Genomic DNA, 25,424 nt, shown 5'->3' on the forward strand with positions numbered 1-25,424 from the left:
AACAATAAAATAACAATATAAAATTAAATTACTTAATTTAAAATTAGATTTTTCCCCCATTTCTCCCTATTAAAACCGAGGTATATTATTATAAACATATGTCTAGAATGTCGTTTTATGTAAGCTATATTTGTCAAAGTATACTGAGACTTATAAATTTAAAAAATGTTATAATGTGTGCAAGAGGGATGATCAAGGTGCTACAGGCTCTTAAGAAATGGGTGAAAACGATATGTGCGCAGTTCGGATACTATTTGGCAAAAAAAACGTTAATATTAGATAGATATCTATTTACATTTCTGAAAATTAAAATTAAAATTAAAACTTTAATGTATGCGAACCGTACACGTATCGTGACCAGCCCCCCAATTGTGTAAGAATAACCATTTCATGGCTATCGCAATCGTCAAGAATTCTGCCCTTTGATTGGCTGTGAAAAAATGTAAACAGCGAATCAACCAATCAAAGGGCAGAATTTCTTGACGATTGCGATAGCCATGAAATGGTTATTCTTACACAATTGGGGGGCTGGTCACGGACATTTTAATCACATTCACGATCAATAATAATTAATTTATAGTATTCCTAACCTATAAATATTTAGAACCTTAATTTACAAAAAAAATAACGATTGAAATAAAATCAATATGTACAAATCAACGCTATAGTTTAAATATAAGAAGTTCATCATTGTAATAATAACGTCTCAACAAAATTATAGAACAATATGTCTGATTGAATATGTCTTAAACTCATATAGTATAAAATATTAAAAAATAAAACTTATGTCTAACAATATTGTTTATAATATCTATCAATAAAATCTATAAATATACACAACAATGTTTATGATCAAATATAATCACAATAATTTATAAAAAATATTGAGATAATAAAATTTTAATAATATAATTCTAAAGTAAAACTCGTAATATTTTTCTTAATGAATAATTCCGCTAAAAAAATAAAATTTCATTTAAAAAAACAAAAATAAATCGCACCATTATTATCGTGATAAAATGGCAAGATCAAAATCAATCGATATACATACAAAGGCGCTATCGCTAATCTAAGCTTGAAACAATAGCAATCAGCACCTGTAATGGCAATTTAACTGGTGAATAAAACGAAATTAGCAATAAATCAACATAATTATTTTACCTAAATAAATTTGTAATATTCCGTAATATATTTATTAATAGCTACATAGCACAGCCCATCGTATAAAAATAACGGCAAAAAAATATTACCTGATAATATTATATGAATGTTCACTTCACATAGTATTTGCTGATTTTGCTGATTTATTATCATCACAGTTCGACAGTCACGCTAAATATTTAAAAATTGTACACATAAACCTTCTCGCAGCATCCGTCTTTCTATTGGTAGAAATCATATGAAAAAAGTTATTAATATTAGCGCGCACAGACATACAAACTCGTCGGATGTACTTTTATAATACTTAAGGATATTGAAAATAACTTTTTCTCTACTCTTCTACTTCTCTTTTCTTTTACTTACTAACAAACACACATTTATAAAACATTTTTGACTAAAAATATATTATTATAAAAGCTGTCTAAAATACTATAAAATTTATTATTAAAGAAAAAAATGAAAAAAATATGGAATCTATAACAGAATAATGGACGCCGTTTAGTAGTAAACATCAACTTTGTTTCGAATACTTTGCTTTGACACCAAATTAAAACATATTTCTATTACTATATACAGTGCAATCGTACAATTACAGTACATTAACAGTACTATACATCGTGTAATATTGCACGAATAGTGTCTTTAAAAACGTATTACCTATAAATAAATGTAATATTAATTTATTCTTAATAAACTATTATTTATTTCACATTTGTGCATAAAAGAAAGTTATCTTAATGAGATCTAAAGTACGATGAGTCGCATTCAAATATATTATTATTATTATAATTGGGTATAAAGCTTGTGATACATGCTAACAGCTACTGCAAAACAGACACTGGCATTCTGCGGAACGACTATACAAACGCCATATTGTATGCGGTTTATGAAAGTCGAGTTGAAGAGCACAATGCATTCAACTGAAGCATTATGCTCTTCAACCTGTCTAATCAGATATTTGAAAGATGATGGCGCTTTGTTTACAACCCACCCTTTAACTCCCTCACTGCGGGTAAAAATTGCGACATACGATCTGCTTCCGAATGTGTCGAAAGGGACTTGGTACGCGTGTAAAATAATATCAGGTCAAAGATGCCAGCATCTGTCATGCTGCTCTGCGAGCTATCAGCATGTATGTCACGCGAGCTTACTGCGGGGGGTGTGGCATATTGTACTGGTTTGGGTTAGGGTGCGCGGGGTGGCCCGGTGGTGGCGGCGGGTAGCTGGCGATGGGTCTCGCCTGTGCTCCATCGTATAGAATTTGTGCTGGAATGCGTGGATTTTGGTGCAGTTCTTCAGTATGCCCATACGGATCCTGAACCTATAAACGTAAATGAACCAATGCTATTTAAAAGAAACGGCCAAGTCAAAGTCATGCTCGAGCACCAAGAGTTCCGTGTTGGAAAGGAACATATTATAACTATATTCCGTTTTTAGTTAGGTGGAATTCTGACAGATGTCGTTTTAGACATTGGGTGGGTTTTTCATCCCTATTTTACCCTAAATCCCTGTCAACATAAAAAACCATTACCTGTACCTAATACTAGGGATTTCTCTAAAAGTGGAAATCTTTAAAAGGTTTGTTACAAGCGTCTTACCTTGGTCTGGCATGTGGATTATTTTTTCTCCCACATTAATTGTTTCGACATTAGAGTCTGATACTTGAAACTGAAATAGTGTTCTATTAATTAATAATTTAATAAAAACTTACGCCTTTATAAGTTTATTAATTTATTTATTGAAACATATTTATTGTTAACAAAATTACACGGAGTAAGAATACAGAATAAAAAGAGAAGAATTACGAAGAAGGAATTTAAACCTTAGAATCCATAGCATATTGTATATTTTTTTCGAATTTGTCACCTCCCACTTTCATTTGTGCTAACTGTATTTTCTCTGGTAACAATAAGAATTAAAAACAAGATTATAGTTATTTGACTCCACTAAGAGAACGAAGTCCTCTTAGATTTTACAGTCATTATCAGATGATAGTGATGATAGCCGAGACCAGCGGCTTAGCGTGCGCTCCGAGGCACCGACTTCGGTCAATGTTTCCTAACAATCGCAATCGATTGTTATGCACTGTCACGACTAAGCCATGGATTTCAACCATTCCAAAGTCAGATAATACAAAAGAACTACTTACATTAATGATGGGCTGCAAGATGCCGAGCCGTGCGAGCAGCAGTTGTTCTTTGACCTGGCGCAGTTCTTCCTGCTGCCGCACTATCATCTGCTGCAGCTCGCGATGCGTCCGCTGTAGCTGCTCCTGCCACAGCCACAAACTCGCATCACCGTCCACGATCATCCCCTACCCTTGCTACGTCACGACTCACGAGTCGATCCTATTGCAATGATGTCTTACACGAGTTGAACAAGGGCACGGGAGTCATTGTGAACGAAACGATATAATATGGTAGAGGTTCATTGATGATAAACGCAAAGCATACACGCTTCGCATACGCTAAGCTCAGTGGTATGACGCTGCGCAGTGCGTTTATCTTTATGCGCATCAAAAGATCCGGCACAGTATTCTTCTATATACACGCTGAAATTATAGTGGCTGTCTTCCCGCAGCAGAATTATTTGCCTTCAGTAGTACTATCGAAACATCAAGTTAAAATTAAAAATACAAATGGTTTTATTTTGAAATAATTGAAAAAAAACATCAACTCGAGAATGTGAGAAACAGTAGTAATTCACTAGACGTAACGTGGATAGTAGGTAGCTACTTCCACTTGAACCACGCTGCCAACAATGTGAAAAAGTTTAGAGAAAAATAAGCTCTCGCACGTAGTGATATGGCATAAACTAGCCTGCACGCATGCGGTATTACTATTGGTTCGATCTCATTCGAGTTTTTTCTCGATTGTAAATTTACCATTTTTGACTCTAATAATGTCTATATATAAAAATGAATCGCTAAGTGTGTTGCTGATCGTAAATCACGAGAACAGCTGAACCGATTTCGCTAATTCTTTTTTTATAATATTCCTTGAAGTACAAGAATGGTTCTTACGGAGATAATTTTTTTTTAAATTGAATTGACTGTTAGGTGGTACGAAGTTCGCCGGGGCAGCTAGTTTTTTATATTTGTAAATCGATTGTAATACCATGACAAAATCATTTCGCTTCGGGAAAACAACCATTACAATTTCAGCGAGTATATAAAATTCAAAGTCCTACTCCTGACTGACTGACTTATATATCAACTAACAGCCTAAAGCACTGGTCCTAGAGACATGAAATTTGGAGGGTGTGTTCTTTGTAAAGAGTATGTATCCACTAAGAAACTATATAATTTTTTTTTATTTATAGACTAGCGCTTGGCTGCAATCAGACCTGGTGGCAAGTGATGATGCAGCTTAAGATGGAGCGTGCTTGCCTAGAAGAAATTCCACCCCTAAGGGGGTGAAATGGGCGTCGGAAGTTTCTATGAAAGTCAATTACATCTATACAGTTCTATCGACCTAGTAATGTGAATCCAGCAATCCGGATGAATTGTGGTGACTGTAACGCATTCAGGTGAACCAAAACTAAATCTTTTTAGCAATCTTTAAAGCAAGAGGTTGTTAAAATCCAAACCTTTCACCTGAAACCCATGAATTTTCAGCCAATCCGAGGAATCCAATCTTTTTATAACAATTCTATTTAACTACAGTCTTCAATTTGTTTTACGGGCGCTAAACATAATTCCATAATTTTTATATCCGTATTTTCTCATAGATAAGATAAATGCATGATCGCTGTAAATCCAAGGATAACTGTATCAAAATTATTTCGTTATGTCCGGATATTATTACTGAACACTGCTAGATTTGTCCCTAATCTACAGTGGGAAAAAAGAGGTTTTTTGGTTTAGTTTTGGTTTGTCAGAACTGAGGCTTGCACGTAAAACATTTGTAAGATAAAAGTTAATAATAAAAATTACCTTTTATCATCCCAAATGCTGTGATCCACTATGAAAAAGATTACTATCATCAGAGTCATCATCATCATCTCAACCCATCGCCGGCCAATCACTAAGCACGGGTCTCCTCTTAGAATGAGAAGGGTTTAGGCCACGGCCAACCACGCTGGCCAAGTGCGGATTGAAAAATTTCACACACCTTTGAGAACATTAGAACTCTCAGGCAAGAAGGTTTCCCCGTTAAACAAATAATATTTAACTTGTACACACCTCCTTTATAAAACGCTACATTATAGAAAGACGTTTGCTGTGAAACTTTTCATACAATTTGATACTGACTTTTAATTAGCAGAAAATGGACTTTGTCGGCCGAATAGATTAATTCTGTATGTTTTCTCACCTGTAACTGCGCCTGGTCCTGTGAAACGATGACCGGAAGTGGTGGTAACGGTAAAGGGAGTACGCCAGGCATGCCGACTGCGCCTAAGTAAGGAACTGGCTCCAAGTACTGAGCTCCGATACCATGCTGTGGTACAAGCGAAGGCTCTTGCACTCTTTGTGTCTGTAAATAAATAAATTTTTTAAGCCCCTGTTCATTATAACCATGTTATCAGCACTTTAATCTGTTTAGAATATTCTTGCCTCCACTTTGGCTTCGGATTGGTCTTTGACTTCACTTGCCCGAGATTGCCCGGTAAAGTGGAGGCCGCTTATGTTTGCTAGCCATATTCACTTCTTGCGAGCTGTTCCGCTGCGACGATCGCGACTCGCTCAAGACTGACCCGGTGTCAGAGCCGGTCGCGTGATGGATGTGCGACAACCGCCCCGGTAAAGTCGAGGCCGCTTAGGTTTGCTAGCCATACTCACTTCATGCGAGCTGTTCCGCTGCGACGATCGCAACTCGCCCAAGACTGACAAGTAGGGCGATTGTCTAAAACCTGCATCAATCATTATTACAATCTCAATTGTTCTGATTGGCTGAATTTGTGCGATTCTTGTTGCAACAATGCATTGTGGCCAATAGTAAGCGAGCATTAACCAATCAGAGATGATTGCGATCGTGACATTGTAGCTGTCAAACAACCGCGGTAGGGCCACCGGTGTCAGAGCCAATCGCGTGATGGATCTGCGAAAACCGCCCCGGTAACGTCGAGGCCGCTCATGTTTGTTAGCCATACTCACTTCTTGCGAGCTGTTCCGCTGCGACGATCGCGACTCTCCCGAGACTGACCCGGTGTCAGAACCGGTCGCATATCGGATGTACGAAGCCCGCGTCGGCCATGACGGCGCCGCTGTGGTCGCCGTACCAACAGTAGCTACTGTCGTACTTGCGCTGTCGGCTGATGTCGCCACTGATTTCACTGATGGTGGCTATTTGACAAACGAGATAAAAACCAATTACACAGGTCAACTATAATTCACTTTACTTGCAATAAAAATAACTAATAATTATATTACATATTTGTTTTGGGAACATGAAAAAATCAAAAATGAACTGAGCTGATGAAAGGGTGACGGTAAATGGGGACGACGGACGAAGGAGTCGTGTGTTGCACGCTCTAGGGAAGCAAACAGACATATTTTATTTGTTTCGAATAAAGCAATTCGTACTTGTGATAGAGAATGGTAAGAGTTGCCAAATGCTTCACTGGCTTCCGACATATAAGACGGTGAAACGGCGACTGCAGCCTCCGGTGAAGGTTCCTTCAGACCGCTTTGATTTGGATCTGCTTCACTTCTAGTGTCCTGTTCTGTATTTTCTTGCTTTGTGCTCGTATCTACGTCAGCATAACTGCAAGAAGTCATAACTACGAATTAGGCTCCCTTTCTACAAAACGTGCTTATGAAAATAGAAAGGAACGCAACCCTCATTAATGAGTAATTTAATTTCTTATTATTTGGGGCTATGCACGTTATAGGAGACCCTGTATCACTTCAACCGTTTCCGATCCATTGTGATCGCCGCCACTTTTACAGTTCATTGTTAATGCTGTGGCCGTTAGATGCTGCAGCACTTTTAAGACTGGAATTAGAGTAAACGCTGTGTAGAGCAGGGTAATAGCCAATTATGCCTATTATGAGAGAGACGTAAGCTATATTAAATCCATACTGTAATATTTTTAATGCGAAATTATGTCCGTCCGTCTGCTAACTTTTCACGGTTTTTCCATCAGTTTACCCAATTTTGACGAAAGGTACAGAGATAGCTTGCGACCCGGAGACAGATATATGCTACTTTTATCCCGGAAAATCAATGAGTTCCCACACGAGATTTAAAAAACCAAAATCGACGTGCACCGAGTCGTGGGCACCATCTAGTAATTAATGTAATTATTGACTCTAATGCAATATAAGTTATCCTTATCTGGATATGGTCAGACGCGCACCTACAATAGAAGCTGAAAAGCCCAGCATGCGTAGGAAAACATATTCGATGCAGGTCATAAAATATCATAACTCATTCACAACAATAAAATCAACAATATTACAATAATAAGTTAACAATTTTTCTACCAAGTTTAAATTCCGCGCGTCTTGCGATGTGTCAGATTCGCAAAAGGTCATTGACTGCAATCCGAACTCGCCCGTACTGCGGGTGTTCCATCTCGCTCTAATTGTATGAGGCTTTATATGGAGCTTTTTTTGCGCTACTCTAACCTATGAAAATGGTTCCTGCTCGCATTATATCTATAAATAGTAAGTATAGCATATTGTATGGGCCAAAAAGCCTGACTTGCAGCGACTTACGCATGCGCGAATTTTAAAAGTGCACAGCTATTGGCTATCCATGAGTAGCTGTATTTACAAAGTACTCTGTGGTAGCTGTACTCAACTAATTACTTAGTTTGTTTGTTATGGTGAATATTTACAGGTTATAATAATTATAAAATATTATTTGCAAAATTACTACTAAATTAGTTGTTAATTAAAGTTGCAAACTTACTACGAAGTGAATTAATATTCAGTTGTTTGTTTATTGTGGTGAATATTCAAAGGTTATATTATTTGCAAAATAATCCTGAATTTCGTACAAAATGAGTGTCGACTGTTTTTTTTTTTTTTATTTATAATTATAATTGTTTTCCTTGTGACGATTTAAATTGTGTGTGTTCAAAGATTGATAGCCGAAAACAAGGTAAAGGTTTAAATTTTGAGTAGAAAAAACAGCTTAAGTATAAATAACTCCGTTTTGTAGAAATATCGTTTTGATTTAGTACCTATAAAAATAATAAGTATTTTTAGGATACCGTACTTAAAAAGGAATAAGCAACCCCTATGGCATCACTTTGTTGTCTGTCTGTCTGTCCGTCGTGTCTGTCGAGAAAACCTATAGGGGTACTTCCCGTTGACCTTGAATCATGAAATTTGTTAGGTAGGTAGGTCTTATAGCACAAGTAAAGGAATAAATACGAAAACTTTGAAGTTATGGGTACATCACAAAAAAAATGTGCAAAATGTCGAAAAAATACGACTGTATTACGGAACCCTCAGTGCACGAGTCTGACCTCTCAAGCAATCGGTTTTTTCTAAGCCACCGTAAGTATGCCATTGCTGACATGTCTGTTCATTCCGTCTAGGAGTAGTATGCCTTCTGTGTGCTTTGTAGAACTCGCCAAGACTACATATTATGTAAAAGAAGACAGAAGGATAGGATGGATGGGTCATGGGCTTACGCTGGGAATGCAATCAGTTAGTGGTCACGGCACGCGCCTGGATATGGTATCTGTTAACTTTCCAAAATAAATTAATATATTTGGGTTGTGTAGCAAACTTACCTAACAACACGATGTGTACATACGACGAATTCTGGTTTGGAATTCCACTGGTGGTAGGTTATGTAGAAACGTGTCTGAAGCCAAATCCATTGCTGTCCCTTGGTTAGAAACCTGTAGTAGCACGAAGTCAACTCTCCCTTTTGCATCACTAAAAATACATTCAATTTTACTAAAAGTAAACCAATTATAAACAAATAATGTATAGATTTGTGAACTGATGCAATAAAAACCTCTTCCTATTTATGATTTTTGTCATTTTAGCGTTCCGTACCTAAAAAGCAAAAACGGAACCCTTATAGGATCACTTTGTTGTCTGTCTGTCTGTCGGTCTGTCAAGAAACCTACAGGGTACTTCCCGTTGACCTAGAATCATGAAATTGGGCAGGTAGGTAGGTCTTGTAGCTGACATTCGGGGAAAAATCTGAAAACCGTGAATTTGTGGTTACATCACAAAAAAAATTATATTGTGGTCATGAACTAATAATTAATATTTTCAATTTTCGAAGTAAGATAACTATATCAAGTGGGGTGTCATATGGTCTTTACCTGTACATTCTAAAATAGATTTTTATTTATTTTTATGCATTAGTTTTTGAATATTCGTGCAAAATGTCGAAAAAATACGACTGTAGTACGGAACCCTCGTTGCGCTAGCCTGACTTTTATAAAAGCATTAATGGAATGTTATTTAATTCTCCTATCTCATAAAACCTTGCTCCTACGAAAAGTGTAGCGACTAAAGATGGGCGTTATTGGCTATTTACGGCAACGGTTAATCAACAGTTACTTAATTTCAATACCGATATTGTTAACCGTTGCCGAATATCGGTATCAGAGTTGTGTTTCAACTAATTTAATATGCGCAACGCGCAGCGATTTACGTAGTAGTAACTAAGCTAGCTGCCGTATCAATACCGTCTGTATAGCTAGCGCGCGCATATTCACTAAAATAAAACCAATTTTACTTTCATGAATATCGTGAAGTAATCACAACCTTAAGTTCATAGCAGTAAAGTTTAATTTGATCATTGACATAGGTCAAACTATAGTGGACGCCTGCATGAATAGTTTGCCACAGTCCAGTTAACCAAAAACATTTCATGAAGATTGATAAACCAAAGAGGACCTTATCTCTATTACTCTAAGACTAACTGTATTTAGAATGATAGATCAAAGTGTAATGGACAAGTACTTGTACAGTTAAGCCTTAGCGTAATAGAGATAAGGTCGGCTTTGGTTTACCAAGTTCTTAGTTACTAAGCCGGTAGCCAATAACCGCTCCTTCTCAGCTTTCAGTGAAAGAAAGAAAGAGAAGGCATAATTATTGCATTTCTAGTTACCAAAAAACCAAACAATGCATTGTCAGTTGCCAGTTGGCAGCGTTGCGTTGTCAGGTGGTTCGTCATAGATGATAACTGAAAACCGTTGCTAGCTACGACAATAACGCTACGGTACGCTATAGGCACGGCAGCGGTTTTCAGTTAAGTTAAGCTATAGCGGATACATGTCTAGTAGCGACATGTGGGTGCGTAACTCGTAAGCCAAAGTGGCGTTGACATACGAACCAGGTTTCAGTTACATTACACAGTTACATTAATCTCCCAATTTTTTTTGATGATTCGAAGCTAAGCAATCCAGTTAGGTATAGACTACTAAAGCCTCTGGCAGGAAATCATTTGTACAACCGAACTTATGCAATATGCATGCACGTACATACACAAAAATAAACATAGCCAAACAAAGATACGTAAAATGGCCTAGCGATGGCTTTCTGTAACAGTCGTACAGATTATACTTTACTAACGAGACAATTTAGTGCGAAAGAATTTAATAGGTCTTCCAATAAATAATGTAATAATTTTTTATCATAAACTCACATGCTTCATGACACGTAACAACTTTCTCTAGATCGTCAAAATGATAGTAATCATATCCTGATGTGCCTAGCACTTCAAATGGTAAATAACCGATGATGGGTGGGGCACGGTGGTCTAGGAAAAGGAATTTCCATTCAAGGCTATGTCGTGATGTGAACTCGTTGCGATTGGGGTCCACGAGGGACACATCCCGGATTAGTTGTGGCGTACACAGCTTGCCCGTGCAGACGAAAAGTAGTCTGAAAGAAAAATATTTTTAGAGCAAGTTCAAATGACAGACTACTCACTATAATATGCGGAGGGCAATAATCCGTTGTCTAAAAATCGCATCATACTTTCCAAGAAAATTGTAACAAAAAACACACACTATCTTTAATGATATACGTACATATAGTACACGGCCGAAAGTTATGTACATCGGCCTTTAGAATGTCATTCTGGCTTTGTAGAGCGTTGTATCTGTCACTCATACCTATGTGACGTTTTGTCGTTCTCAATGACAGGGACAACGCTCTACAAATCTGCTATCTCCTTCTAAATGTCGATGTACATTATTTTCGGCCGCGTACTGTACCGTCTTCGTTCCTTCGTAGGCAAATAATCATTTACCTGGACTCTTGGTCTTGTTGAAAAGATAAATCGCAGGTTTCATTTTGTTCTGTATTAGGACCTGTCAAAATAAACATAAAATAATTTGGTTAAGTGTTTCAGCAGATAAGAATAATAATTTTTTTAATAAATAAAATATACAGGCACCAAAATATTTCACTTATTAACGATGAATTTGATGGTAGCTTAAGTTATTGGATGAATCGATTAAATTCTTTATGCACTTCAAGTGCATAAATTACCGTCTGTCTGTCTGCTATCTTTTCACGGACCATCCGTTCTAAGAATTTTGAGGTACAGAGATAATTAAGGAAAGACATAGGCTATTTTTGTACCAGAAACCCAAAGAGTTCCCACAGAAAATCTAAATCCACGAGGATGAAGTGCAGGCATCATCTACTTGGTAGGTACAGAGATACATTCTGGAATCCGATAAAGGGATACTTTTTATCCTAGAAATGAACGAGATTTTTAAAAAACTAAATCCACGAGGACGAATGGGCATGATCTAGAAGAGGATAAATAATCTTTATTTAAAAAGAAACTTGTCAATTCATATTTTAGTACCCAGTATATTTCACATGAAGTTTACGATATTTTAAGATACTCACGGAAATGACCATTGAACTGAACAAGTTCGTACGTGACCTCATCTCGTAAATCAAGCGCTCCTCTTTGCAAATGACACTGGAAACTTATGTCGTTCTCTAAAATGATTAAAATAAAACATAATATAGCTCAAATACATAAATATCAAGTAAGGTACCTACGAGTGCAAACAAAGTAGTAGCCCTGATAACAGTTTATCCCTAAATTTGAAACATAGAAATTTTAAACAAGCGCGCAAGAGATCGATGAAAACTGTTAAGCTTCTGAGATTTCTATCATCTAGATTGGTACCAAGTATTTGCCAAAGCTACAATTATTGCCACATAAAAAGAGACAACGGTTTCAGACTGCCTCAGAGAAGTCAAATAAATTTTAATATCAATGCTTATGACCAGTTATTAAATCATGGGAAAAATCGCAGTTTGTACATCAATTGGTGCACCCGACAGCTTAACAAACATCAAATTACCATGGGACATAACTAGAACGAAAATATTGTTAGAGCTATGATTGATTACAATATTTTCGCTCAAGTTTTTATAAAAACAATCTAAAATTACCAACAACACGAGATTTTTATTTTTTATATACGAATGCATATACGCATTATGTATGTCAGTATGCCTTATTTCTAAATTCATTTTGGAGTAATATAGCATGAAAACTTATGTGTGAGTTTTTTTTTTTAAAGAATATTATATTTTCAACTAGGTGTAAAGCGTGTAATTCGTATCTTAGCTCAAAGTTTTTAAATTACAGTCACTAAAATAGTTTCATGGAATAAATACTCAGCGTAGCTATTTTCATTATGCATATTATAATAATCAATGTTTGCAAGACTGCACATAAATTTTACATTCTTTATAATAATTAAGAAATTTAATGAGTTTTTGTAACGTCATAAAACTTTTTTGAATTCAGGTCAACAATCCTGGACATGGGCTTTTCTCGCTTAAATATATTACAATATAGTTACTTACATAGGTTAAGATGGTTACTAACATAATATTGTGGGCCTTTGTTGTCTGACAAAATAAAGATTATTTATTTATTTATTATTAAATATTTATGTAGAAAACTTGAAAGAAAAAAATCAACACTAAGCCTCTAAAGGCCTTACAACAATTTATAAACACATATGAAAAAACTAACACAAAATTCGCAGTCATGAAAAACAATGATGATTAAAAATAATTTTTGTTTTCACAGAAAACTCAATAGTTTATGTATGGAACTCTCTTTATAAATATACAATATACAAAAACATTGATAAGCATAAATTCGCAGTTGGAGAAGAAAAAAAAACTACCGCAAGCACATACAATAAATCCATTATATCAAAATTCGCTTGCCATTCACCCAATTGATTTGAAACTTTGTACAGTTATTAGTACTTTGCGTGTCGATACTATCTCAACCAAAGCCTGAGTGGCTTATAACTAACAAAGTCAAAAGTTCACGTCAAGCACAAAGCCACCTCGCAGAAAAAATAATGATATATTGTGTGAGTCACATTGCAGCGGATGAGGGCACAAGCCAGTATTCAATATTAAAGTAAAGGTATCAAACCTGTATTAATCCCTTGTGTAGTATGCCCAGATGCACTAGGATTTTGAAGAAATTCATACAGATTATGGTGGTCCTCTTCATGTACCAAATCAAATATACTTTTATTTGCAATGACATTCTGAAATTTATAAAAAATTGTTCAAACAACTCAAAAATTTTTAAATATAAAATAACCACATATCTTTATTTAACACATATTTACAGAGATTATATGCTTGGTAAAATAATATGTCGCTCTATAAAGTCACAAACATATAGTCACTGTAAACTCAGGCTCATATCCGGAGTGGAGTGATTGACTTATCTATGGATATTGTCATCTTCAGGAGTCATGAAAGCAGTAGAAAAATTGGTACCTAAGATACTCCAGCAGACGGATTGACCAGATTGAAATTATTCAACTCGTCATCCTGTCAAAGACAGGGCAAAGGAGTGTGGTAGTTCTGTTCTTGAAAAATAGCTATGCTTGGAGTTTCTCTATGTGATCAAATCAGAAATGAGGAGATCAGAGTAACCAATGTGGCTCAGTGGTTACGAAGATGTAGTGGCAATGGGCAGGGCACATAGTTCAAAAAAACCTGACATTGGGTCCCAAGGTGCTAGAATATCAGTCTCGCACCGGAAAGCGCAGCATTGGGAGACTCCCATTAGGTGGACGGACAACATCAAAGAAGTTATAAGGAGTCGCTGGATTCAAGTGGTGCATGACCGTGACATGTGGAAGTCTCTACAAGAGACCTATTTCCAGCAATGGATGTCTATCAGTTGATGATGATTGTTAACTAATATAAAATATATAATTACCGGATTATGGCCTAACAGGGAGGTTACACTTTCAGACACATAATAGATGCGACCAGTTGCTGAAAACACCATAACGAATCCTTCCAGTGCCTCAAGTACTAAATATGTAAATTCTTCATTTGACAAGAAAGCAGGCTTCCAGTCTTCTTGTACATCATGGGCTCTTGATCGTACTGTTATTTCTGAAAAAAAAATAGCCATCAAGCTAGCACATCCTGTAACTTCTTGTCTACATGGATTTAAGTTTTAATATTCTGATGAATTTTTTTACTACATCTTTATAAAGAAAATCTACCTGTATGAAAAATTTCAAGTTTCAAGGTCCAACATTTTGAACAGTGCTTTAATATCAGTCAGTGACAGCAGATATTGATCTAAGCCATACAGTTGCATGAAAACATTAACATAATTACACTTAGGTTCACTTGCACTAACCCGATAAATGTGTTAAAATAAAAAATAAATCTGTTCTTTTCTTGTTGATCCTGGAATAAAACTTGTCACAAGTGTTTACAATTACCGAATTTAGTTATACTAGGTTAAACAGCTTGATGCAAGTGGACCTAGTGTTGAATAAGACCAAATCATTTATACCATTGTGATTCTTTAAGAAGGATATGGTGGATTTAAGGATAGTAGATTTATCCATTTTTCGATTATTTGTAGAGATCATTGTACCCAGCTCATTAACAAGCATATTGAATTGGTCTCGTCGCTTTTTTTCACTTAGGTTACGTGTCTTCCTAAAACAATCAGAAATAATATGTTGTATTGTATAACATCTTAACTATATTTTAATATAGATAATGGGTACATACCAGGATTAATTTGGTGTTTTTATTGTTCGATATTTCAACCCTTGACTGCTCGAACTTCATCTCTTGTAGCACCACAGTCCCATTGTGACCACAACCAGTGCAATTGGGTGGAAATATCGACAAATAAAAACACCAAATTAATCATGGTACGTACCCGTTCATCTACATTAAAATATGTCGTTAAACCATGAAATAAGCTTAAAATCTTAACTATAATAATATAAGTTTTTGCATTGTTGGATGCTTGGACCAATATGTACCTACAGAGCCACTATGCAGGAACAATTTGCACATTTAATTTTAGATATAGAGTTTAATTTAAAAGTGCATTAAAATATTAATATTAAAATAATATATCACATTATAAGGATCAGTGATACACAACTCTCAGTGTTTTCCATCTTAAGTATCAAACATTATTGCAAAGAAAGTTTATTTACGTAGTTGATTTTTCAAACCACTTATTATACATATTGCGAAATAATCAAGTGTATACACAAAAACAATGATATGTGCCTGCGTAACGAAATAACTTTGTATGGAAATCAGGACTAAATTCACACACCCACAGCTGTGGGTAAAAGCTAGTAAATCATAACTCAAAAATAACTTTGAGTGAGCATCATTGTTGCAAGTGAATTCCTGCCAGATTCTCTTGCCTTTTTCAGTATCAAATTTATCAGCAAATAACCAGCCCTAAGAAATTTACCAGTGGCAAACTAATGAGTAGGAAGTATTATATTTATTTTGGCATGACCCTCATACACACAATGTTTGGGACACAGAAATTCATATTTTGTTTACTAAATTTCAATTTAATCAGTCACAATACACACAAGAGATCCTGTAACGGTTCTGTTTTTCGTTTCTGTGATGAGTAAGACAGAAGATGAAAACACATGAGAGTAGAAGAGATCTGTAAATGTGAACCAAGCATCTTAGTTTCAAGTCTTCACTTTAGAAATGTAATAATATAATACCTAATTCTTTTTTTAAATATGTATATTGTATATATATATAACCATTGGTGTCAGGTTAGGGAATTGAATATGTACATGTTACAAAAACACAAAATATATTTAATTTTTATTTAAAGTTACTCACAACCAGTAATTTTAACTGTCAAATGCAACATTGGATACCTACTACTTAAAAGCTTGGTACTTTAATATGAAGTAGAACACATAAGTAACATGTCTTTAACAATCATAATATTTTTGTCTATAAGAAAATATAGAAAGATGCTATAATAATACTAAGCTATATAATGTGTACTAATAAGTACCTACCTTTTTGAGTCATCTTTGTCGTCTCCGTCGTCTTCCATGTTGTTGTCTTCACTCTTCTTGAGTCTAACAGAAGTAATCAATAATTTATACACCTACCATCGTTATACACAAACATGGGTATGGAGAATTATAATGTAGGTAAGTAATGATTTTAAACCAAATTCAGATGTTACACCATTGCACTCACGAATATATTTAAATATTTGTATAGTAAAGTACAATAATTATTAATGTATGTGGCTGTATTACGCAAACTTGTTGGACGTCAATAGGGCCACTGTGAATCGATAAGCAACTGGCAAGCAATTACACTTATAATTTTATCGCACTCGCTTTATGAATACAGCGCTTTATACTAACCACAGTCAGAATAAATTACGTTTATGGAATTCCAGGATAAATTTTAAAAAATGCAAACATTAACAAATAATTCAAAAAAATTAGATAGATTCACGATAGATTTGACCGTGATTTGACTGATGGTAGTTGACAAATGACATTTGACAAGTGAGTACTAGTGACTGCTGTGATTCATAATCACCAGATATCCTTGTTCTGAGTTCATAATCTTTACTCTATGCTCTATGTTCATAACATGGTTCATAAAAACGTAGGTAGTAGCAATGACCTAGGAAATACCTAGGAAACCTAGGAAATAGTTATTGTTTACTCATTGGGTAGTAGTAGGTGATTTCCTAGATGGATACTAAGCTCCAAATGCGTGTCAATTCATTTATGTGTGCGTGCGTCATCTTGTCACTGTGTGCACCCATCTACGGTTGGGACGACGAATTTTTTAAGGATATCGATATTACAGCTAAATTAATTCTCTATGTTCAGATGACGGAACACTTTCATTAAAAAACAGTAAGTCTCTTCGAATATTTTTTATTTATAAATGCAAAAGTGTGTTTGTCCTTCCTTCAACTAAAATGCCAGTAAATTTAATATTAATGCCCTAACTAAACAACCAATCGACTTGAGTTTTGGCATAGATATATTTGAAGACGGAGAAGTAACAAAGGAAAGGTACTAATCCTCGCGGTCATAGGAATTTTTGCATTTTTAACAAAAAATTTACAAAAAACTGTAAAACATAAGAAATAATTTACTTCCTCAAAACTGCAAATTATTAGTTGGTCTCTTATTGTTTAACTATGGTCAAATCAAGAAAATTGCAATGTGCTACTTATCTAGTAGTAGACACCTACCGGCTACCTACATACAATTTGAAAGTGTTTAGTACATACTGGTTGATAGTACCTAACTATTTAGGATATCCTTCAAATGTACTGGTACTGCATCTAATTCTAATTTCTTTATTTTAAACCAAAAATATAGTTAACAGGATTTTCGAAATGTTTTGAACATAGGCGAGAATATTTCATTGGCTCCCAGTTTTTTCGTTTTATGGCCCTGATTATTTAGAAATGTGTGGCATTTCTAATTTCAGGACATTTTGGAAATCTACAAAAGTATGCAAATATTATTAAAACGATAAATTTGATTTTATCGATAAAGTATGTACACACATCACTACAAATGAGGCCTAAAAGAATGCATTAAATAAATATTAAATAACGCTATGAAACGTGATTTTGTTACTTTGTCACGAGATGATTACACTTATAATATGCAAATCTTTAATTTTCAGCGATTTTCGGAGTAAAAATCGCGGTTGGTAGCGATGAAATAATTATTAAAGACTAACCCGTGAAAATACAATTCTGGAACTTTTACGCCTCCTTTCGTAGATCTGGATCCACAAAATACAGCTTCACACATTTTGTTTCCACTTTTTAGTGTAATTTTGACCCTGATTTATCTGATTTTTAAATATTTGGTAAAAATGTTGCATCAAACCCCAATGTTTTGTCTGCTTAAGGGGGCACCTGTCAACTATACTGGTCACTATTTTCACCGATAGAGCGACGTTGCCAGACTTATATGAGCTATCGCTTTTATACGAATGGAGGTTCCCTGAAAAAGACGGAGATAACAATACCTCTTTGACACATAGATGTACAAGAGCGGCAACACGTTATGGTTACCTCTATGTATACTATCTCTATGGTAGTAGTACATACAATTTCTTTGGCCTATGGTTCATAACGTTGCATGTGCGGAAAATCCTACGAACGAGCCCTTGAAAACATCTTGAAAATGTACGAAAAGCTATAAGACTAGCTATATAGCTGCCTATGATTGGCAGGCAAACCATCTGTGGGGTTTGGCGATACTTGCTGAATGTTATTTGTCACAAGCACAGAACATTATTACCCTAGAGGCGCGGCGGGGTCACAAGCGTCTGGCGCGGGTGGTCTGAAGCGTCTAACAGCAGAGCTTAGAGTAAGGAGTATGATCTGCATGAAGCATTAGGTATAGCTTTTCGTACCTTTTCAAGATGTTTTCAAGGGCGCATTCGTAGGATTTTACACACATCATCTGGCAACGCTGTGTTATGAACCCACAGTTTGGACTTGCGTTTTTGGCGGGAAACGCGAAGTGCGTTTTTTAATTGAAAATTGTTAAAAATATAGTTTTTGAGTGTAAATAGTACATTATTTTGTAAATAGTTTTCGTTAAACTGTGGTACAATGCCGTCAGATAGTGACGGCGGTGATTTGGAACCACCAGCGGGAAAAAAGAGGAAGAAAATGCAAAAGGAGAAACCCTCTGAAAGTGATGGTGCAAAATACAAACCATTTATAAAACCAGGGTATCGCCGGGCGTACGGCGATACTAGTACCAATTCAGAATTCCCTGTATACGTAGAAAGCACAGAAGATATCAAACTAGGAAACAAAAATCCCCTGGTGGTATCCAAATATTTTAAACAAGTAAAAGGTGTAAGTGAAAGTAGGCGCATAAACGCTACTAAAATTATGCTTGTCTTCAAACAAGCGACAGCGGTTAATGACTTTTTGAAGCACGAGTGCCTTTCAGTTCATAAACTCCGAGCGTTCATCCCGGCGTCCTCTGTGGAAAGGGTAGGGGTGGTTAGGTTCATTTCAAAAGAATCTAGCAATCAGGAACTATTCAATAAACTCTCCTCGGAAAGTGAAGTAATAGGTGTAAAGAGATTTTTGAAAAAAGTGGGAGAGGAGCTAATTCCTCTCTCCACTATCAGTGTAATTTTCAGCGGTACTAGTCTACCGCAGTATATTTATTTGGACAACTGGAGATACAAAGTTTTCACTTATGTTCCTCCTTTGATGCAATGTTTTAAATGTATGAAATTTAACCATTATGGGAAAATTTGTAAAAATCAGCAAATATGCTCACGGTGCGCTGGTGAGCACCATTACAAGGACTGCACGACGGATACACTGAAGTGCAGCAATTGTGGGGGTGCGCATCTTGCAATATCAAAAACGTGTCCTGTAAAGGCAGCGAGAATGGAGAGGAACAAAAAAGAAACCTACTCAAAAGTAGTTCAAATAAGTAGTGCGAGTTTCCCTCCACTCCCAAAGCCTCAGAGCCCTCAGACATATCAAAAAAACCAAACTACATACTCACAGCCTAAGCAAACTACACAGACAAAGACAGAAATTTCACACAATGATATTGTAAATAACTCTAAGCTTTTAGGAGCCATAGTAAACACTTTGGTTACAATAGGGAACTCTAATAATATTAAGACTACTAATCAAATCAAAGAAACATTTTTAGAACATTTAAGTAAAATATAATGGATTCTCACCTAACTATTGTGCAGCATAATATCCAAAGTATTAACAATAAGAAACCCTTGGTTAAAACATTTTTGGAACAACATAATATTGATATTTTGCTATTAAATGAGACCTGGCAAAAAAATACAAGTAATCCTATTAGATTTTCAGGATATAATTTTGTAGGAAAAAATGCAAATAATGAACATGGTGGAGTAGGCATTTTATTAAAAAATACATTAAAATATAAAATATTGCCAACACAATTTTATCAAGATGTCCCGTCCATAGCAATTTCTCTAGAAACTAATATTGGTTCAGTGTCGATTCTATGTGTTTATTGTCCACCTAAAAATAACAATTATTGTAGTATTAATAAACTTAAAAATATTATTGCTAGCTTACCAAAACCTTGTATAGTCTCCAGGAGATTTTAACGCGCATCATATTGCTTTTGGGTGCAGTTGTACAAATTCAAGAGGCAAAACATTGTTTGAAATTTTTGATGAACATGACCTATGCCTGTTAAACACAGGTGTATCTACTACAGTACAAAGACCTAATGCAAATAGCTCTGCTATTGATGTGACAGGGGTGAGTCCCGTACTAGCACCTCTATGTGAATGGTCAGTGGGTGACGATCCTTTGGGTAGTTACCACTATCCAACATTTACAAAATTAAGCCTAGTTCCATCTAAATATTCTGTCAATGACAAAGTAGAGAAATTTCTATTTCATAAAGCAGATTGGACCAAATATTATGCAAAATCAGAGGAGTACTTTAAAGGTATAACTTTTGATGAAAAAGATACTTCACAGTCGTATGATAAGTTCTGTGAAGTTTTAAATACTCTTAGAAAAGAATTCGTTCCTTATGTAAAAATTGAAGGTCCTAGACTTTTTAAAACTCCTGCTCCTTGGTGGGATGAAAACTGTGAAGTTGCTGTTAAAAATTCGAGAGAAGCTTTACAGTTATATAAAAGAAATGGGTTGATGGAAAATTACATTAATTATAAACAATTGGATGCACAAAAAAAAAATTAAGGATGCTAAGAAAAACAGTTGGTACAAGTTATGTTCAACATTCAATAGATATACTCCTATTACTCAAGTATGGAATTATATGAAAATGTTTAAACGTATTAAAAACCCACCACAGCATAAAAATGATGTATGGATTCCCGATTTTATTTCAAAATTTAAACATGATAACAATAACACAACGTTAAATACCTCTGTTTTCGAATTTAATAATGAATCTGACAAGCATATGTTACTTTTAAAGCCTTTCCACAGGATTTATTAAAAGTTACTGAAGCATCAATTGAAACTCTACAACCTACAGCGGAAGCACTTCTTTCCGGTAAAGGACCTACTATGGCAATGATTATGACTTACATGCATAGTATTGCTAGTAAGATAAATGTGAATGACGTTTGGCCTATGTATGATTGCCACTATGATGTAATAAACCTCGGAAATAGAATACACATCACTGATATTAAATCCAATTTAGACTTCCTATTGTTCATTGAAGAAAATTGTAAAAATCATTATAGGATATATTCGGATGGTTCTAAAAATGAGAACTTTGTAAGTTCTGCTTTCTATGATTCACAGTTAAAAAAATGTAGATCATATAAATTAAACTCTGACTGCAGTGTGTTTACTGCTGAATGCGTTGCCCTGTTCAAGGCATTGGAATATATCAAAGAAGAATTAATGTTTAAAATTAATAACTATGTTTTAATAACAGACTCGAAAAGTGTTCTTTTAGCTATAAATAATTTTTATTTTAGTAACTATAAATTAGTTTATATTATTTTCCAAATTAAAAATGTACTACTTAATTTAAAACAAAGGGGAATTAATATAGAATTTGTTTGGGTACTCTCCCACAGAGGCATAACAGGAAATGAAGTGGTTGATTCTGCTACAAGAAGAAGTAATTTTTATGAAGATTGTTCAAGTAGCATCAAAGTGCCATTTACGGATTTATGCAATACAATTAAAATAAGACAAAAGAAATTGTGGAGTGAAGTGTGGGATGTGACTAATAAAAATAAAGGAAAATGGTATGCGGAAATTCAAAAGGAAATACCAATACAACCATGGTATTTCAAAACGAAGTGTGAATCTAGAAAATTTACATCATTAATGAATAGACTGAGATTTGGTCACTGTCTGGTGCCAACACACCTGAATAAAATAAAAATACTAAACAGTAAAAAATGTAACTATTGTGAATATGAGGAGGCTGATGTTAATCATATGATACTCAAATGTCCAGCTTTTGGCATATAAAGACTTATATTAGCCAGTGATCTAAACACTATAAATATGGAACAAAAACAAAAATTTATTTTCCCCGCCATGTAAAGGACTTGTTGTGTAAAACGTCATATTTTAAGTCTATTTTTAATTATATATGCAATACTATAAATAAAGTGTAAAAACGTTAGACTAATTAGTTATAAGCAATTTTGTATTTTTAGTATTTGTAAATTTTTGAAAGGCCTTAAAGGACTGTTATCCAGGGCCGTAAAATAAATAAAAAAAAAAAAAAAAAAAACCCCCACCGTTATGTCAGATTTGCAACTAGCGTGCCCCCTCAGTCCCTCTCGCTCAAGCAGATTTTCTTACTTGTGAAATGTCATTCCTTCTACACTTCACGTTGTTTGCCAGACACTCACGTACAAATACATTTTGGTCAACAAAAAAAGTGGCCACGGTGATAAGGACAAAGCATAATCATTTTGTCACGTTCTAACAAGAGCTTAAATGCATTTAGCTATCTCGCTCTAACAGTAAGTGTCACAATAGGGCTACTTCTAACAGTCCTTATTCTGAGTATGAACCCATATGAACCTTAAATGCAACGTAGTGATTATATTATACTCTTTGTGCACGCCATGCACGCCTTACTCTTCATCTATCTCATTGATTAACACGACCTAAGCCTAAACCTTGCGCCATCTAGGAAAATTTTATCGAACGTTGCCCTGAAACTTCAAAGCAACTGCATATGCACCTTAGATGAATGATATGCACGAATCTCGCACATGCGCACATAGAGAAGCAAACGAACACGACTATAGAACAGAAGTGGAACAAAACACTGAAAATTGTTGAAATACCGCGTCTCCCACGCCGCACGCCTGTTTCTCCCAAAACACTACACAAAAACTCTTCAACCACCACGGATGTCATACTAAAGCTCCGTTCATGTTACCCACAACTATAGTGCAATTATTTATTTCTGAAGTCGAAGGTATAGTGCGTTTTCTTGGAATACAGTTGGCAACACACATTTCACATCAAAAAATCAAATAGACTACGAACTGATTGAACACAGCACGTGGCGGAAAGTGTATTGCATTCTTAATCCTCAAGTTTATTTTTAGTTGTGTTTATATTACGTTGGCGCCTTTTGAAATAAACTGAAAAAATAATGTGGCAGAGGTCCTCATTGCACACAGCACATTCATCGTATTCAAATGGGGTAAGCACTTTAAAATCTAGTGATTGTTATTACTATTCTTAGCTAAAAAGCCGGTAACATTGCAACATTTTACTGATTACTAATGGTGTAATAACATTTCTGATAGTTTTGTTATGTAACTTTATTGTGGCAGTAACTTCTTGTAATACGAAAACATTGATATCCTCACCTTGCTATTATTACGTAAGTAAGCAATTATATAAGGAGTCGAAAATAAGTTATCTTGTCTGAGCATAATCAGCTATCCTTTGGCCATGAAAACAATTTAAAGAAGTCATTTTATTATTAATTCATTATTTGTTTTAAACTATATTATTTAAATAGTAGCAGTTGCTTGTGACTTTGTCGGCGTTTAACTATTTATTTATCTAAGTTTTCATTTTCGATCTGTATGTTTAACTGTGGAGTGAATACTCATTACCCTGTAGAAAATGTTTCCTAATGCCAAAATGAACTGAAATAAAGCCCTAAAAACAAAGACGGGACTTGTTGTGTTTGTTTTTCTATTGAGATTTGCTTTTATGATTTTAATTCTGTTAAAAAGTCTCTAATCCGTTTACCTATAATTAGTTTGAAAAAATCCTTTGACATAGTCATCACACATCAAGAATAGGTATTTGTTTAATTTTGAAATTCTTTCCTATTCGTGTCTATAGGAATGAACTCAAACCACTGAGCAGTGGTCTTTATACTACTAAGAGCCAATTTCACCAACATAAAATAAGTCTTATCTGAGAATAAACTCCTGTGCAAAAGCTGTCATTATGCCCAAATTATTCCTCAATCAAATGTCACTCGACTTTGGTGGTGGTGGTTGGCACTTAGTAATCTTAATAATATTATAAATGGTGAAAGTGTGGATGTTTGGATGTTTGGGTGTTTGTTACTCAATCACGCAAAAACGGCTGAACGGATTTGGAATGGAGATTATACCCTGGGCTACTTTTTATCCCGAAAAATCAAAAGAGTTCCCGCGGGATTTTGAAAAATGTAAATCCACGCGGACGAAGTCGTGGGCATCAGCTAGCTAGTAATATAATAAATTTTAATTGAGCACTTTAGTTGTATCTCTTTTTTTCTCAACACTAAAGGTTGAATTTTCATGTTTTATAACTTTTTTTAAATACATCATGTATTTAAAAAAACCCATGTAACCCCATGAACCAGATCTGACCAGTTACTTTTTTCCTGTCTCTATTCTACAGATTCTCATCATAGTTATGTGATCTAAGGACCATAAAATATTCAAACACCTATGATTGTGCGTGGTCCATCATGGCAATGGCAGGCTTATCCACCAGAATCATTTGACTCTGTATAGTTATTAGATTATAATTTTATCAATGAAACCAAGTAAAATACTTTTGTCAGTAGCAAAACATAATAATTGAGAAAAAAATAAAAAGACTACGCCCATTCCACTTTGCAGATGTGTGTTGTTAGACATAATCCTGCCTCTGTAATTTTTTGAAGAAAAGCAGCCAACAAAATGAAGCTTGAAGAGTTTCTGAGCCTTAATCCGAAAACTTTTTGAAGGTTTAGTTACTTATACAGATTCATTTTAGTACTTATAATATATAAATTGATATCTGCTACCTTTTTTTTTTTAAATAAAAAAAAAAAATCTGCTACCTAGAAATCAAAAATAAGTTGAAAATATGTATTAGGTACTCTTTTTTTTTATTTAAAGAAACAAATTCTTTTCCTGAAAAATATGGGCAAAAACACTTCAAATAATCCTTATTGACAGGTACTTAGTCATCATTTGATAGCATTTGACCTCACCTATAAATCTATGGGATAGTGACGTTTTACCGTACCTG

The 25,424-nt window shown here is 35.0% G+C and overlaps 2 protein-coding genes across 6 annotated transcripts in view; one reads left to right on the forward strand and one right to left on the reverse strand.

Annotated features, from left to right (window-relative positions):
- Positions 1–519: 519 nt before the first annotated feature.
- Positions 520–16,911, reverse strand: Clk (circadian locomoter output cycles kaput protein Clock). 5 transcript variants are annotated; one of them, XM_069509067.1, is made up of 14 exons: positions 16,786–16,911; positions 16,426–16,488; positions 14,913–15,061; positions 14,319–14,500; positions 13,515–13,632; positions 11,948–12,043; positions 11,337–11,397; positions 10,728–10,966; positions 8,851–8,998; positions 6,686–6,866; positions 6,257–6,445; positions 5,475–5,636; positions 3,311–3,433; positions 520–2,482 (listed from the first exon to the last, which is right to left on the reverse strand). In XM_069509067.1, the coding sequence occupies exons 2-14, from the start codon at positions 16,461–16,463 to the stop codon at positions 2,309–2,311; spliced, it is 1,860 nt and encodes a 619-aa protein (XP_069365168.1). In that variant the 5' UTR covers positions 16,464–16,488; positions 16,786–16,911; the 3' UTR covers positions 520–2,308. The 5 variants fall into 5 exon arrangements, with proteins under 5 accessions (XP_069365168.1, XP_069365171.1, XP_069365169.1 ...); XM_069509070.1 differs by having other exon boundaries at positions 520–2,476; positions 3,311–3,427; positions 16,426–16,897; XM_069509068.1 differs by having other exon boundaries at positions 3,311–3,427; positions 16,426–16,897.
- A 6,370-nt stretch (positions 16,912–23,281) lies between these two features.
- Positions 23,282–25,424, forward strand: part of LOC117995709 (uncharacterized) — a 28,600-nt gene continuing 26,457 nt past the window's right edge. The window contains exon 1 of the mRNA XM_034983700.2: positions 23,282–23,601. Within this exon, the coding sequence (XP_034839591.1) occupies positions 23,551–23,601 (51 nt within the window). The 5' untranslated portion in view covers positions 23,282–23,550. The remainder of the gene's footprint in view (positions 23,602–25,424) is intronic.

Source organism: Maniola hyperantus, chromosome Z (assembly GCF_902806685.2).
Source record: "Maniola hyperantus chromosome Z, iAphHyp1.2, whole genome shotgun sequence".
Taxonomy (NCBI): Eukaryota; Metazoa; Arthropoda; class Insecta; order Lepidoptera; family Nymphalidae; genus Maniola; species Maniola hyperantus.

Excerpts from the sequence above, each read along its gene's own strand:
- Clk (XM_069509067.1), bottom strand. The coding sequence starts at position 16,463 with ATGGAAGACGACGGAGACGACAAAGATGACTCAAAAAG. Across the intron at positions 15,062-16,425 it reads GACAAAGATGACTCAAAAAG|GAAGACACGTAACCTAAGTG; the intron begins GTAGGTACTTAT and ends TGATTGTTTTAG. Across the intron at positions 3,434-5,474 it reads AGGACCAGGCGCAGTTACAG|GAGCAGCTACAGCGGACGCA; the intron begins GTGAGAAAACAT and ends TGGCTGTGGCAG.